General features: G+C 37.4%; 1 protein-coding gene across 2 annotated transcripts in view; it reads left to right on the top strand.

Annotated features, from left to right (window-relative positions):
- Positions 1 to 15,690, top strand: part of igdcc4 (immunoglobulin superfamily, DCC subclass, member 4) — a 98,680-nt gene that overhangs the window by 39,464 nt on the left and 43,526 nt on the right. For both annotated transcript variants that reach the window (XR_008644112.2, XM_055203600.2), the window contains exons 2-3: positions 300 to 608; positions 8,129 to 8,288. Coding sequence is in view for 1 of the 2 variants with exons in the window: in XM_055203600.2 (XP_055059575.2) it covers positions 300 to 608; positions 8,129 to 8,288 (469 nt within the window). In the remaining variant the exon portion in view is untranslated. The remainder of the gene's footprint in view (positions 1 to 299; positions 609 to 8,128; positions 8,289 to 15,690) is intronic.

The following is a 15,690-nucleotide window of genomic DNA, read 5'->3' as shown; positions in this document are numbered from 1 at the left end:
CCTTTGTTAAAATGAAATGTAATTTGTAATTGATTTTGATAAAATTTGTGTTATGTTCAATTTAACGATGAAGAGGACTTATGGTTACTACACTGGTCAGTTTCTACTGCCTGCCTTTGTTTTGTATTTGTTTTTGTTTAATGCTGCTTTGCAATTGTTGTTTTCTGGGTTTGATATCTGTCTTTTTTTCTCATATCTGTCTTTCTTTTGTTTTTTTTCTTTTGTTTTGTGTGCAAGTCTCATATTTGTCTCTTTTTCTCCCCCCTTTCTCCCGTCCCGCTCTCTCACTCACTAATTAGAGAAGCCCCTGTCAGTAGAGCTGAGCTGTGGTGCTGGTCCCGTCCATGTGGTTCTGGAGCCTGACCAACCTCTGCTGCTGGACTGCCACCTGGGGGCCAATGATCCACCACTTAACGTGACCTGGCTGCGAGATGGAGTGGTGCTCACTGAGGGTCAGTACATCCGCCCTTTGCCCAATGGCTCCCTGCTTATCCTGCCCTCCACCACAGATGGCCAGGCTCCGGTGGGTGTGGAGGGCGGATACAGCTGCCTTAGTACCAGCTCGACAGGAGCCCTGACCAGCCGGGCTATCAGCATCCATCTCGCAAGTGAGTATGAACAAATGTGACCCATAACACTAATTTCAAGCTCTGGAAAACATCACAGTCTAAAATATTGTCAAATATTATTTTGAGAGCATGTGAATTTTGTTCCAGTATTCCTGAGGGGCGGTTCACATTTCGCGCCTTTTGTGCATGCAAATACGTTATTTTGAAAGTAGGCAATTGGGCCAAAAAGCTCAAAAGAATTTGTTGTCCACTGATCAGAATGTTTAATACTCTTTGCACTTTTTTATTTTTGCAATTTATGTAGCCTCTTGATAATAATTGTTTTGAGCGTTTTGGACCAACGTTTGTGTATGGATCTCTTTTGTTTTGTGATCCTTTTGAGTTATTTTTGGATCTACGCACCACTAGAAGTTTTGTGTATGAGCATACATTTGGACTGTTGTCTTTATGTCTCTATGTTATTCAAATCAAACCATGCTGCCTACTAAAACATCTGTCGCCACTTGCATATTCTAAAAATATTCACCTCGGTAGCAGTGGCAGCGCACATGTGAAATATTTTCTTGAAATGTGAAATATTTCAAAAAATGAGAAACAAAATCACCATGGCTCTTTGCATTTTGTGTGAGAGGTAAAGTTTTACCAAGAGACAGAGACTGACTTATACAGCTGCAAGTTAAACAAAATGCAAAGATCATATGAAGAGTTTGGTTCCAAAACGCAATAAATCCATTTTGACAAATTTTGGTAAAAACGTGTTTTCTATACCAAGAAAGTGACAATATGAAAACAACTATTTTCTGTTACAAACTTTCACACAGCATCTTTAGGTTATAAAAACATAAAAAATTCAAATCTATAATTTGATTTTCAAAGATTTATTATAAAAACGGATTATTTTTTCCACAAAATGCAATAAATCCATGACAAGTTTTTATTCAAAATGCTATAAATCTATTGAATCAATAGCCTATATAAATGTGCATTCATCTTTGCCATGTTATATTCATTTAGTTGACTAGTTGTACACACTAATTAAAAATATAAGCATTAATGTTATTAATCAAAACACTTACTTTGTCATATTAAGAACCCTGTCATTGCGGTTATACTTGACGTCTTCGCTTAACGTCTTTCAAAGCGATCAGCTGTAAAATGTTTTTGGTCCTGCACGATTTTCGTTGACTTTGAGTAAAATTATGGAAAGTTTTTCATAAGATCCTCTGGGGTCAATGTGTTAGCATGAGAAGCTTGATGCTGTCGGGAGATAAGCACCCGTCTCCCGAGTGCCTTTCAGGGAAATTATTAGATGCTGATGGCTTACGTTTCTTTCCCATCACAGAAAACCATCACAGGTTTATCAATGCAATTAAAGTATTATTTTGTTTTGTTTGTTGATCACAAAGTACAAAGTAGATGAGGAAAACTAGGACTCCATGTACTCAGCGCGCCGCCATGTTTGTTTACATTGCGTGAATGGTGCGCTGTGGGATTTATTGCGTTCTGTAAAAAAGTGGGAGTGGCGTTTATCGCATTTTGGGAAAAAAAGGGAGAAAAGATGACAGAATAACACAGCGGATATTGGATTTTGCGTAAAATTAAGAATTTACTTTTAACTACTGACCTGATATAGTGCTGATTTTGGCAGTAACTCATTTTTTTCAAAAATGGCATTTATCGCGTTTTGGAACCAAACTCTTCATATATCTTAATATAAATAGGATAAATAAACCCATTGTGAAAAGCCACTGTTTTTTATATTTTACTATGTTCTTACCTCAACTTAGACAAATTAATACATACCTATCTTTTTTCAATGTGTGCACTTAATCTTTGTACTGCGCGGGTCATGAATGTGTTACCATTTAGCCTAGCCCCATTCATTCCTTAGGATCCAGAAACAGGGATGAATTTAGAAGCCACCAAACAGTTCTAAATTTAAGCTCATTTTGTCTAAATATTTTTAGGTATTATCTCCTTCTGATATCACAAGGGGAGCCAAATTTCAATGACCTATTTTTTCATGTGCTTGCAGAGAATGGTTTACCAAAACAAAGTTACTTGGTTGATCTTTATCTAGGTTGATGGAAACACTGGGGACCCAATTATAGCACTTAAACATGGAAAAAGTCAGATTTTCATGATATGTCCCATTTAAAGGCTATACAAAATATTTTGGACTATATCTACTTTTAAAATTATATGTATTAAATCAAGTAATTTATTTCTTTTATTTTTTAACTGTAACAGCTTTGGTTCTCCATATATATCCATATACACACACCTAAAGGATTATTAGGAACACCTGTTCAATTTCTCATTAATGCAATTATCTAATCAACCAATCACGTGGCAGTTGCTTCAATGCATTTAGGGGTGTGGTCCTGGTCAAGACAATCTCCTGAACTCCAAACTGAATGTCAGAATGGGAAAGAAAGGTGATTCAAGCAATTTTGTGTGTGGCATGGTTGTTGGTGCCAGACGGGCCGGTCTGAGTATTTCACAATCTGCTCCGTTACTGGGATTTTCACACACAACCATTTCAGGGGTTTTACAAAGAATGGTGTGAAAAGGAAAAAACATCCAGTATGCGGCAGTCCTGTGGGCGAAAACGTCTTGTTGATGCTAGAGGTCAGAGAAGAATGGGCCGACTGATTGAAACTGATAAAAAAGCATCTTTGACTGAAATAACCACTCGTTACAACCGAGGTATGCAGCAAAGCATTTGTGAAGCCACAACACGCACAACTTGAGGCGGATGGGCTACAACAGCAGAAGACCCCACCGGGTACCACTCATCTCCACTACAAATGGGAAAAAGAGGATACAATTTGCATGAGCTCACCAAAATTGGACAGTTGAAAAACTGGAAATATGTTGCCTGGTCTCGATTTCTGTTTAGACATTTAGATGGTAGAGTCAGAATTTGGCGTAAACAGAATGTGAACATGGATCCAACATGCCTTGTTACCACTCTGCAGGCTGGTGGTGGTGGTGTAACTTTAGGCCCCTTAGTGCCAATTGGGCATTTAAATGCCACGGCCTTCCTGAGCATTGTTTCTGACCATGTCCATTCCTTTATGACCACCATGTACCCATCCTATGATGGCTACTTCCAACAGGATAATGCATAATGTCACAAAGCTCGAATCATTTCAAATTGGTTTCTTGAACATGACAATGAGTTCACTGTACTAAAATGGCCCCCACAGTCACCAGATGATCTCAACCCAATAGAGCATCTTTGGGATGTGGTGGATGGGAGCTTCGTGCCCTGGATGTGCATCCCACAAATCACCATCAACTGCAAGATGCTATCCTATCAATATGGGCCAACATTTCTAAAGAATGCTTTCACTACCTTGTTGAATCAATGCCACGTAGAATTAAGGCAGAAAGAATGAAGAATGAAGGCGAAAGGGGGTCAAACACTGTATTAGTATGGTGTTCCTAATAATCTTTTAGGTGAGTGTATTTTCCTCCATGTATGAAAATGCAATTTTCCTTATTGACTTCTGTTCGCTTGGTTGGAGCTCAGTCTTGTTCTCACCTGGTTAGCACGGGGAGTCGATTTTGCTCATGAAGCACCTGAATAGCGGGAAAGAGATCAGACTGCAGCCCATTGGCGCCAAAACACATTTCAGCCTGAAGGGACTGAGTGGAAAGGCTGTGCTCATGAATATAAATTTGCCACAATGTTACCAGGTATTATTCCTGAACTATTCAGTCATGAATCCTGTTTAATATTCATGAGCCGAGCCTTCACTTCGGCCATTTTTCATAAGTTGATGTCCTGTGCAGATATTCTTAAGATGTGTGGGTATATGTTTCCATGCTGACATGGCATTGAGATACAATATATAACAATATACAATCAGCTCATTTGCATTACAAAGGACACTCACAAAATGGCACATTTTTGCTCACACCTACAAAATGAAAATTTTAACATGCTATAATAAATTATATTTTGGTATTTTGAGCTAAAACTTCACATACATTCTCTGGGGACACCAAAGATTTATTTTACATCTTAAAAAGTCTTGTGAAATGTCCCCTTTAATTTCTGACTATCTAGAAGCCTCTTTTTTCTATTGATTTTAAAGTGATTAATAGATCAGTGCACATATGGACATTTTTTGTTTACTTTTTTAATGGAGGACATAAAAGTTACTTTTACCTGTTTGAAAAATCAGATACTGAAACTAAATATACCAAATTATACCATATACACGCAAATTCCTGGAGTATTTTAATATCACCTGACTAAATTTAGCGAAATCCAGCTCTTTAACCTTTTAACATTCTTTTATAGCCATTAACTTATTAAAAAAAATTATATAAGCACATTTTTGACACATTTAGTTTCTATTAAAGTGCATATTCAGTTTTTAGTCATATTAGACTGAAACCACACACTCTTTCTCTAAAACAGCTCTAATATCCATCAGTGTGTACAATTGAGATGACCGGCATCATTACTGGCTTCATAAAAGTAATAAAGGCAAATTGAATGAACAGAAATAATGAAGAAGACAGAGTCATGCCCAATGAAATACATAATGACTGAAAGAAATTGTCTCATCTACAGGGCAGTTTTAAACTCAGAGGTGAGAAAGAGAGAGAAAGTCGGACTAAGTTAAATAATGTTAGGTGTCTATCAGAGGCTGGTAGTATATATTACATAGTCAGACACTATTTGGAAAAAGTAGGGATTGTGGGTTTACTTATTACACAGAGGAATGAAAGAAAGCATTCTGAGAGCTGACAATCAAACAAATGAAATATGTATCTATGCAAATAAATAGACATAGTAGCCTTTATCAGACATAGGAAGGGGACATAGGACTTTTCAAGGACCTGGCAAAGATATATAAGTGTTTTTTAATCTGAATACAGTATAACATCAAAGCATCAAAATATTTTATGGTATTTAATTAAAAGTTAGTTCATTGAATGTCACAGAATGATGCCTTATTGTAAAGCATCGTGAGGAAGGAGATGACTGGAGACTTTAATTATAACAAAACAGAACAGGCAGACAGTCTTTGACCACAATTTTCGGTTACAAACGTTCACATAGCATCTTTAGGTTATAATAACATTAAAAATTCAAATTCATAATTTGATTTCAATTATTTATTATAAAAACGGATTATTTTGAATAGACAAATAGTTTTTTTCTCAAAATGCTAAATCTATTGAATCAATATATAAGTGTGCATTTATCTTTGCCATTTTATATTCATTTAGTTGACTAGTGGTATACGCTGATTAAAAAAAAACATTAATGGCATTAACCAAAACACGTTACTGCTATCAGACATTTATAAATAAAAAAACACCTCTGCTTCTTCTTCTTTGTTGGATAACTCCTCACCCGGGGGCTCACGGGATAGTAAAGTGTCCATCGAATGAACACTTCAGAATCTTGCCGAAGGTAGTAGGTCATCCGGATACTTTTCGCATACGGTTTTTCGAATACTATGAATTTGACATAGTGGCCTACTGCTTTTCCCGTACTCAATGAATAAAAATGTAATAAAAGACAACAATGTGGAAAACAGGGTGAGCAAATATGGAAAGGACATGATAATAGCTGGCAGATTAGGGTGATTGGAGGCACAATACAGGTCAAGGACATTTTATATTATAACTTTGATTGTGTTCATCTGAAAGATGATAGACACATGTATCTCTGATTGCTTTAGGGTGAGTAAATAATGGGGTAAATATGATATTTGGCTGGAGTATCCCTTTAACTCTTTCCCCGCCAGCGTTTTTTAAAAAAGTTGCCAGCCAACGCCAGCATTTTTCATGATTTTCACAAAAGTTTAATGCCTTCCAGAAAATGTTCTTCTTTAAATATATAAACAAACAATATTTCAGATGAAAGAACAGACCCTCTGCTTTCAAAAAAAAAAAAAAAAAAACGTTTAAAACAACCTTCATTATTTATATTGTAATAAACAATCAAAAATTGGTAGGTTTATTAAAAAAAACCAAATTTTTAGCAAAAAGATGAGATAATTAAATTTTTGTGAAGGACTTTTGATAGAGATCAGATGCAGAGCGATCTTTAAAACATACACGGAGTTCTTTCTCTTTCACGTGAGGCGCTACTTCCGGGTTGTTTAAGTTGCGGAAGTGCACCACCTGGTGGATAATAGCGGTATTGCGGAAAGACGGAAAATCTTGTCATTGGCGGAGAAGCGTTTTCTCTTAATTGACGAGATATCTCGTCAATGGCGGCGAAAGAGTTAAAAAACTGTTTCTTCCAAGAAAATTCTGAAAATATATGATTGTAAATATATACAGAGGAAGAGTATTGGAATTAGAAGGCACTGAAGGCACATTGAGTACATGACGAGTACATGCTTTCGTAATTTACCAGTTATCTGTCATCTCTACTACTGGATTCACAGCACTGCAGCGACTCTTAACAGCAGCCATACGCCAGTAGCTATCATGATAAATATTTTATTCTTCATTCACTTACAGTAGTTCTGACAACAGCAAGAAGGAGGTGGTCCTCATTTAAACACTCATTTATCTTTTATTCTCAATTTCCTACTTGTTGCGGTTATGCCTTCTCTTTGGGGCTAAATATTATTTTTTGTTCTCAAATAACTTTCTTGATATAATATTCTTGTAATTACCTCACACACTTGCTGCTGGCACTGTTCCAGTAGATCTCATGTTTCTTGTGTGTATTTGCTTTAGACAGCACGCTGTGTAAAAGTCAAAAATATCCAGTGTTAATGTTTAACAGATCTGCAAAGCTGTTTTCTCCCTTTTTCTTTTGGAACATCTAAACTAAGTTTCAGTTTGTATGTGCATATCTGCTTATCTGGATGATCATAAATTGCCAGATTTATGAGATTCAGTAGTCAACACATTCCCTTTAGGAAATAAATCAGTCCATTAAGAATGGTTTGATATTTTGCATTGCTCAATTGTTATTGCATTGCTCCTGTATAGCTCAGTGGTAGGGCATTGCATTAACGACGCAATGGGAACACACATATTGTTAAAAAATATATATACCTCGTAATGCACTTAAACTAGCTTTTGATAAAAGTGTCTGCCAAATGTAAATGTAATCTCATTAAAACAAAGACCAAGGCTACATTAAAGGGGTAGTTGTGCCAAAATATGACTCACTGTGACTGTTTGACCTGTTGAACACAAAAGCAATTCCCTTTGAATATATAAAAATGATGTGACTGGCTGTCGCTGCCTAACATTTTTCTTTTTGTTGCATATATATGCATAGGTGTATAAGTGCATCATCTTTTTAAAGTGATGTTTTTGGCCTGTGTTTCTGTGTGTAAGGGCTTGTTTGGTGGTCTGTAGTTTGTAGCTATGTGAATCTGGCAGATGCAGCAGATCAAAGTGAAAGTATTTTCAAAGCCAAGGGGCCCAGAGCAGAGGTCAGGGGCCCCACTTGCTTCCTGTATGCTCACAACATGTGTCTACAGTTCTTGTGCTCATTTCACAAAAAGTGAATGTACTGCATTCTTTTTTCACTTTCTTTTCCGCTGCTCTCTCCCTCTCAGGCATGTCTCATTTTCTTCAAGATCCTGAACCACAGGTTGTGCCAGTGGGTGGCACTGTCCGGTTTGAATGCTATGTGGATGGTTTGCCTACCCCAAGTATCACCTGGGAGAAAGACCAGGCACCCTTACCTGCCCATGTTGATGCTGCACAACCATCTAGGTATGTTTATGTGTGCCTTTTTAATCAGTTTTTAGATTGTTTGCAAAAAGGAGGATCTGGCAGGATAATTAAGCTAGTTCAGCATTAAAAAATCACTTTATTGCTTTATACGTCGTTATCGGTGCACCAGACTTATACGATTATTAGTGTCTCAACACCGGATGCAGTCTTTTATACCCTGTTCTAGAGAACTGATCATTATCTACAGTTAAGCTGGAAGCTTCACAGCTATCCTCCAATTATGGGTCCTGTCTGAAGAATATTTTCCTTGTGATGTGCCCAGTGGTGAAAACTCATTAGACATGATGAGACTATCCATAGCATCTGTGAGTGTGGTTCTGTCTGGACTGGCTCTGTTCTTCCCGACTTGATATAACATAGACACTATCCAGCAAGCAATTTTGGCTAAAACAAGGCAAAATTTGGGCTGTCAGTGAAAGTCTAATAGACGTCACACCCACGCCCTAGGGTGATGACATTTAAAGTGATAGTTCACCCAAAAATGAAAATAATGTCATTAATGACTCAGCCTCATGTCGTTCCAAAGACCTCCGTTCATCTTCGGAACACAGTTCAAGATGTTTTATATTCAGTCTGAGAGCTTGTTGACCCTTCCTTGAAAATCCATATACAGTACACCGTCCATGTCCAGAAAGGCAACAAAAACATCATCAAAGTAGTTCATGTGACATCAGTGGGTCAGCCAGAATGTGTTGAAGCATCGAAAATACATTTTGGTCCAAAAATAACAAAAATTACGACTTTTTCAGAATTACCATTTTGTTCTCCGGGTCTGGCGCTAGCACTTTTAGCATAGCTTAGCATAATCCATTGAATCTGATTAGACCATTAGCATTGCGCTAAAAAATAACCAAATAGTTTCGATATTTTTCCTATTTAAAACGTGACTCTTCTGTAGTTACATCGTGTACTAAGACCGACGTAAAATTAAAAGTTGTGATTTTCTAGGCAGTTGTGGCTAGGAACTATACTCTCAATCTGGCGTAATAATCAAGGAGTTTGCTGCTGGCTGCAGCAGGCGCAATGATATTACGTAGTGCCCGAAAATAGTCCCCTGCCATTGAAAGTTACCAAAGGGACTATTTTCGGGCTCTGCGTAATATATATTTTTAGCGCGGTGCTAATGGTCTAATCAGATTCAATGGATTATGCTAAGCTATGCTAAAAGTGGTGCTGCCAGACCCAGAGATCGGCTGAATGGATTCCAAAACGGTAAAAATCAACTCTAGGGGAGCTGAAAATTAGCCTATTTTTTTTTTAAGTGGAGTATCCCTTTAAATTAGTTTTTTTTTTGTGCCTAGTTGTACTGTAACTGTACCATCCAGATAGCATTATGTTACCTATTTTTATGTTTTCCAAGAAACCGTGTTTCATTTGTAATTTGGCTCGAAGAATTATGTTGTCACCACCAGTCCTAGCCTGTGGAGTTCTTTTGTAGCCTCAGCTTTCAGTATTACAAAGGTTTATAATGATATAATTGGGGTCACCAAGTTTATCGTGCAACATCCTAATTGTTTATTTCCCTAGAAATTTCATTAGATTACCATAACAACCTGCATCAGCTTTTAATGTTCATTTCTCTTTATTCTCATCCCTGCTTCTCTTTGTTGTTTCTTTACCCTTGTACCTTTTCTTGTAGCTTATTCTTGTTCTTGTCTCTTTTGCACAGTCATCTGCTTGAACATGGAAGCATCGTTCCTGTTTCACAAGATTATGCATTTCTCTCTTACTCATTCTCTATAACACACATAGGGGCTCACACGTAAACATATGCGTATACAGAGACTCCTAATAGATGTGTGGCTACATTCACCTGCAACACCCATCACAGTCTTTTTCATAGACACAGCAATTGTCATTGTAAAGCATTGTGGTTTTTATTTCTTCTTCTTAACACGTGAAACAGTTTTATATAACTATTGTATCCATTGTATGACACTTTTTCCAGTACCTGTTTTCAAAGCTATTCCAAAGCAGCTTTTCCAAGAATAGACTCTTACAATCCCCTGGTGAGCAACCCAAAGGCGACAGTAACTGCCTAAGATGTTCAGTCTTTATAGGAGAGCTGAGAGCGCTCATGACATGTTTAAACTAATTTACACATACAAACCTACTTGCACAAAGAAATGTTAATGTATGAGGTTAAGTGATGAGTATGGTGCTTGTGGCAGTACGAGGCATGCAGGTGGGGATTATTGCTGATGTTGGATCTAAACCTCTGATGCAGATGGGGCACGGCTGGAGGGTTGACGGTGGGCCAGGCTTTGATCAGGATAGCGATGAGGGGAACTGTCAGAAGTTCAGGACTAAATCGAACACATAAAAAATCTCAATGTAAATTCAGTGCACAGTGTTTGTCAAAAGTTGTCATGTATGTATGACTATTTTTTGGTTAAAAACATACCTAACACATACCTTACAAACTTTGAACATTAGATACTTGACACCTACTTTTAATTAATAGGTTAATTAAAGTAGTACTTTCAAAAACATGCAAAGGAAAGTATGTTAAAATAGGCTGGAAAGGATGTCTCCTGATTGCATCACCAGAAGATTTTCGCCTCCACCATCATATTCTGTTGAGAAATCCACCGAGGAACATTTTCCCACAAGTGTTCTGGTACAATGTGAACGTACAATATGCACACGTACCAGCACACACTGAACTCTATTGAAAGTTGTGCACCTTTATGTGAAGCTGTCCAGTGAGCTGTCGGATCGCTCCTTTCTGCAGCGCTTCGGCATTACAAATGTGAAGGAACTTGAAAAGGAAGACAAATTGTTTGGAAACCTGTCGCCAGGATCATTCCCCGTCTGCTTCAGATATACTTCCTTTCGTGTCTTTTGTATCCGCAGCCCTTTTCCATATTAATGAGAACACGCTCGCACATTAGCCGAGCATTAATACACGCTGTCATGTTCTGTCGGCTGCTGCAGTCATCTAATTTACATCCCAAGCACAGCTGAGACGGTTCGTAACTGTTGGAGGTGTAGCTCGGTTGTAGCACTGTCCTCAGCTGAACCCTTTTACCCCAAATGAATTCACTACGGTGAGGAAGAATTCAGCGCTCGATGGAGCCACTCACACACATGGATGCACAAATTCACCCAACCTTGGTCCTTGTGGCCTTTGTGAAAGGATGTCTTGCTCTTGTGGATGAGCCTCTAAGATTAATGGTTTATAATATCGTTCCTGAAGGAAAAGGAGATTTGTACGCGGTCAAGAATGACTACGGAATGAATATGAGAGCACAGTGTGAATGGAGTGTATTAGATTTACAGCATTGAGAGAAACTAAAACTAATATGCCTGGCATGTTTAAAGGTGCATTGTGTAACTTTTAGAAGGATCTCTTGACAGAAGTGCAATATAATATACAGAAATATGTTACAAGTGGTGCATAATGAACTGTATTGTTTTTATTAACTTTGAATGAGCCGTTTTTATCTACATACACCGCGGGTCTCTTTACATGGCAGTCGGCGTCATGTTTCTACAGTAGCCCTAAACGGACAAACTGATCTGCAGAGCGCATTTCATCCCTATGTTGTCCGAGTCAACAACATGTTTGTCCTGTGGGGGCTACCATATCCGTTTGTACCATTTGTAGAATATGTAAAATCCGTTTTATTTTTTCCAAATTCCGTTTTGTCCGTTTTAATTTTTGGCAATCATTTTTTTTACCCTTTAGTGTTATTTTAGTCATAAAAAGAATGTCCCTTTAATGTTAATGATTAAAATGTACACAAATACAAAAGGAATGACCTTAAATGTATTGAGGTAACATTTTTTCACATTCCCTGTTTACAGTAGGGCTGCTCGCTTATGTGAAAAAACGGGATAACACGATTACTTAATGACTGTAAAAACATGCATTTACACACACACACACACACACACACACACACACACACACACACACACACACACACACACACACACACACACACACACACACACACACACACACACACACACAATCAATTCAAAGCATTGTTTAGTGTTGTTGCAGAAGGCTACACGTGTCAAAGCAAGCTCTCTGCATGTGCGAGCGAAAGAGAGACAGAGAGCGGCGCTACGATGCAGATTATTATATTTTAAATGCGAGGGATAGTTTGCCTCAGCTCGCTCGAAACACATAAAATTGAACAAATACATGAGAATTTGTGAGAGGTGCAGTGAGACAGACATGGATGAGAGAGTGCATGTATCTTTGCGCTCCCAGTGAACGGAATGTTGACAAAACTTACAAAATAACAGTTCTCCGGTCACATAAATGTCAGGTGGGAACTGCTCGGAACTAAGTGCTCATCATCGAATTTCATAATTTTTTTCGCTGACGAAAGCAGAGTCGTGGAGAGAGTGGCTTCACCACACTGTAAAAAATTCCGTAGAAATTGCAGCTGGGTTGCCGGTAACTTACCGTAGATTTAAATTTATGTTTTTTATTGCCAACATTTTGTTCAAAGTTAAATGAACATTAAACATTTACAAGTCTTTGTCTATACAGAGTAAAACAAAAAAACAGCATCAAGCAAAACATTCTGGGAAACAAAATCTGAGGCAAAAAACTGAAAAAGATTGATGATGATTTCTGGTTCCCAGAATGCTTTGCATGAGGCTGTTATTGTATAGTCTTATTCTGTAAAGATAAAGACTTGTTCATATTTAAAATTTATTTAACTTTGAACAAACTCTTGCCAGTAAATAACATAAATTTAAATCTACAGTAAATTACCAGCAACCCAGCTGCAATAACATTGTAATTTCTACGGAATTTTTTTACCGTGCATGGTTTCAGTGTTTTGGAGGGGGTCTCAAATGACGAGAGGGGGTGTGTCGCCTAGATTTGCTTCCCTCGGTCTGCGTTTCCCCCAGACATACGTTCTTCTCCCACCCAAAACAGAATTTTATCAAAATATGTCAAATTCCGCTAAATTCCACGTTAACACTAGATTCCGTGTTAATTTGCCAATTCCGCGATTCCGTGATCGCGGAAATTATAGGGCCCTACATATGCGTTTTGAAATTGAAGGGTGAGCTGTTGGTTAACAATTCGCAATTTCACCACTAGATGCTGCTAAACTGTACACACACCACCCTTAATTATTTAATACTTAATTATGTTGTTACAAACCCACATACATTTCTTTATTCTGATAAACACAAGGAAGATATTTTGAGAAATGTTTGTAACCAAACCATTTTTGGACCCCTTTAACCCTCTGGGGTCCGACCATTTTGGGACACTGTCAGAGGTTCTGACATGCTCTTACATTTGGTCTTTTTTCAGTTGCTTTAAAACATAATAATGGCAAGTGTCTCATACCACTGCGTTCAGCACAAACTGAGCTAAAATATTATATGAGCTACATGTATGTACATGTTTGTATTTTTCAGAGAAAAAGGTTTATGCGTGGTTTTTAAAAAAGCAAAAATCACTGATATAAGTTCACAAAACCCATACTAAACATGTTTTAACAAGACTTTCCCAAACAGAATCTAGTAGTCTAGAGTTTTTTCTTTAAAATGATGTGAAAATCATCCTGCCTACTTATTCACATAAAACAATGTATTGATTTAGAAATTGTAAGACACTTTTTGTTTAGAGTGGCCGTATGCGAGAAGGATTGATTGACAGCTAGCAAACAAAGGCTTGCATAATGAGCTGCATGATGAGCTGCATAATGAGGCAGGAGGGAACTACAGTAAAGAATGTGAGGACAAATGTACACGTTTGTTTGAGGTTTATTAAGAAGTTAACAATATAATCAAAATAGAAATGAAGGTCAGTAGGACATTTTCAGTTTATTTGGAAACGAACCCTATTAAAAACCTTAACTTGTATAAGAAACTGATAAACAACAGAGCTGTAAACTTCATGTGGCTCATGTTACCATATAACTTTATGTCCAAAGAGTGTGAATATGTTTTTCCACTTCATAGTTTTGTACTGATGAGAGATATGCATACCTCTAAGAGAGTTATAAACAGCTGTTAGCATAAGTTGTCCACAGAAATACCCTTACATATATAACCGATGGGTAAATGATAGCACTACATTCAGATAAACTATCATAAACTAAATTAGTATCTCAGATAAACATCTGCAATAATTAGTTATATAAAAAGCTGTTTTCAGATGACTGTTTTCAGTTATCGTCTAGCTTCTGTTTTAAACGCGTTTCTGTAAGCGAGTATGAACTTTAAAAACACATTGCAAATGGATGTGCGCGAGCTCGCGTCTCCGTGTAAACAACGCGGAGCTCATAATAAACGGTGTCGCGTGTAAAGCGCAATGTATGGAATTACCTTGCATTTAAACAATATGGAATCATTTTACAGCAAATCCCCCAGTGCAGCATTTACTCAAAGTTGCCATGACAGATACGAAAGTGAATAACTGTGTCTTAACACTGTACAACATGTAACAGATATCCGCCATTATTATATACGCGTAACTTACTCGTTTGTAAATAAGCATGTAAACATGGAATCATATTACAGCACACACTTAAAAGATACAGCAGTTCAGGCTTACTGAAAGTTTCCATGAAGGATATAAGTGAATAACTGTGTTTAACACTGTTACAGCATGAAACAGTGAAATCCGCCATTACGTGAGATCGCGTCCGTTTGTAAACAACGAAAGTTTTTCAATCCGAAGCGTGTAGTCTGCTAAGGTTGCTTAACGTTACTGTATGTAGGCTGAACTGCACAAGCCATGAGCATATTAAGTTACATGATAGCAAATATAAATGGTATAAATTAACTGTTAGCGTTACTTACTTCTAATCCAGCAGTGCGTTCTCCATTGTTCTTCTTAGGTAATGTTAAAGATAAATGCTTCTCTTCCTCAATGTCCAGACATAAATGAAGATATTCCTCACGTGTGTGAATAAAGTTTATAATCCAAACATGCGGTAAAAAGTCTTTAAATCTGATCAAACTTTACGCTTTGCTTGTTATGGTATGGTGAACAGCTCGTGTCTTCATTACCATGTCAACAGCTGTGGGCGTGACCAAATTAAAGATAATGAAGTCAGCCAGGAAAAACGGTACTCTCTTTACTTCAATGCAGATTACATAAACAGGCAATATTTGTTTTTGATTATATTTAGCTTGTTTAAAAGTAGACATTTCAGGCTTTCTTTGGATGTGTGTATCATGCTTGTGTGACGAGTATTCGCGGAGTTTCAACTGATTTTTGTAACGTGTTTTGAGAGACAGCTGGCGGAGACAGAAATGTCTGGATGCACACCCTGTTTATTTTCTTTATTTGACAAAAACACAAAGATCTGTTGTTATTGTGAATGAACACATATTAAAGAAGACCCTTTACCGTTTCAAATGATGTCAAACACGTAAGTGTATAATTATT

Source organism: Misgurnus anguillicaudatus, chromosome 21, assembly GCF_027580225.2.
Source record: "Misgurnus anguillicaudatus chromosome 21, ASM2758022v2, whole genome shotgun sequence".
NCBI lineage: Eukaryota > Metazoa > Chordata > Actinopteri > Cypriniformes > Cobitidae > Misgurnus > Misgurnus anguillicaudatus.
The sequence above is the reverse complement of the archived record's forward strand: the minus strand, read 5'-3'. Positions and strand labels throughout refer to the sequence as shown.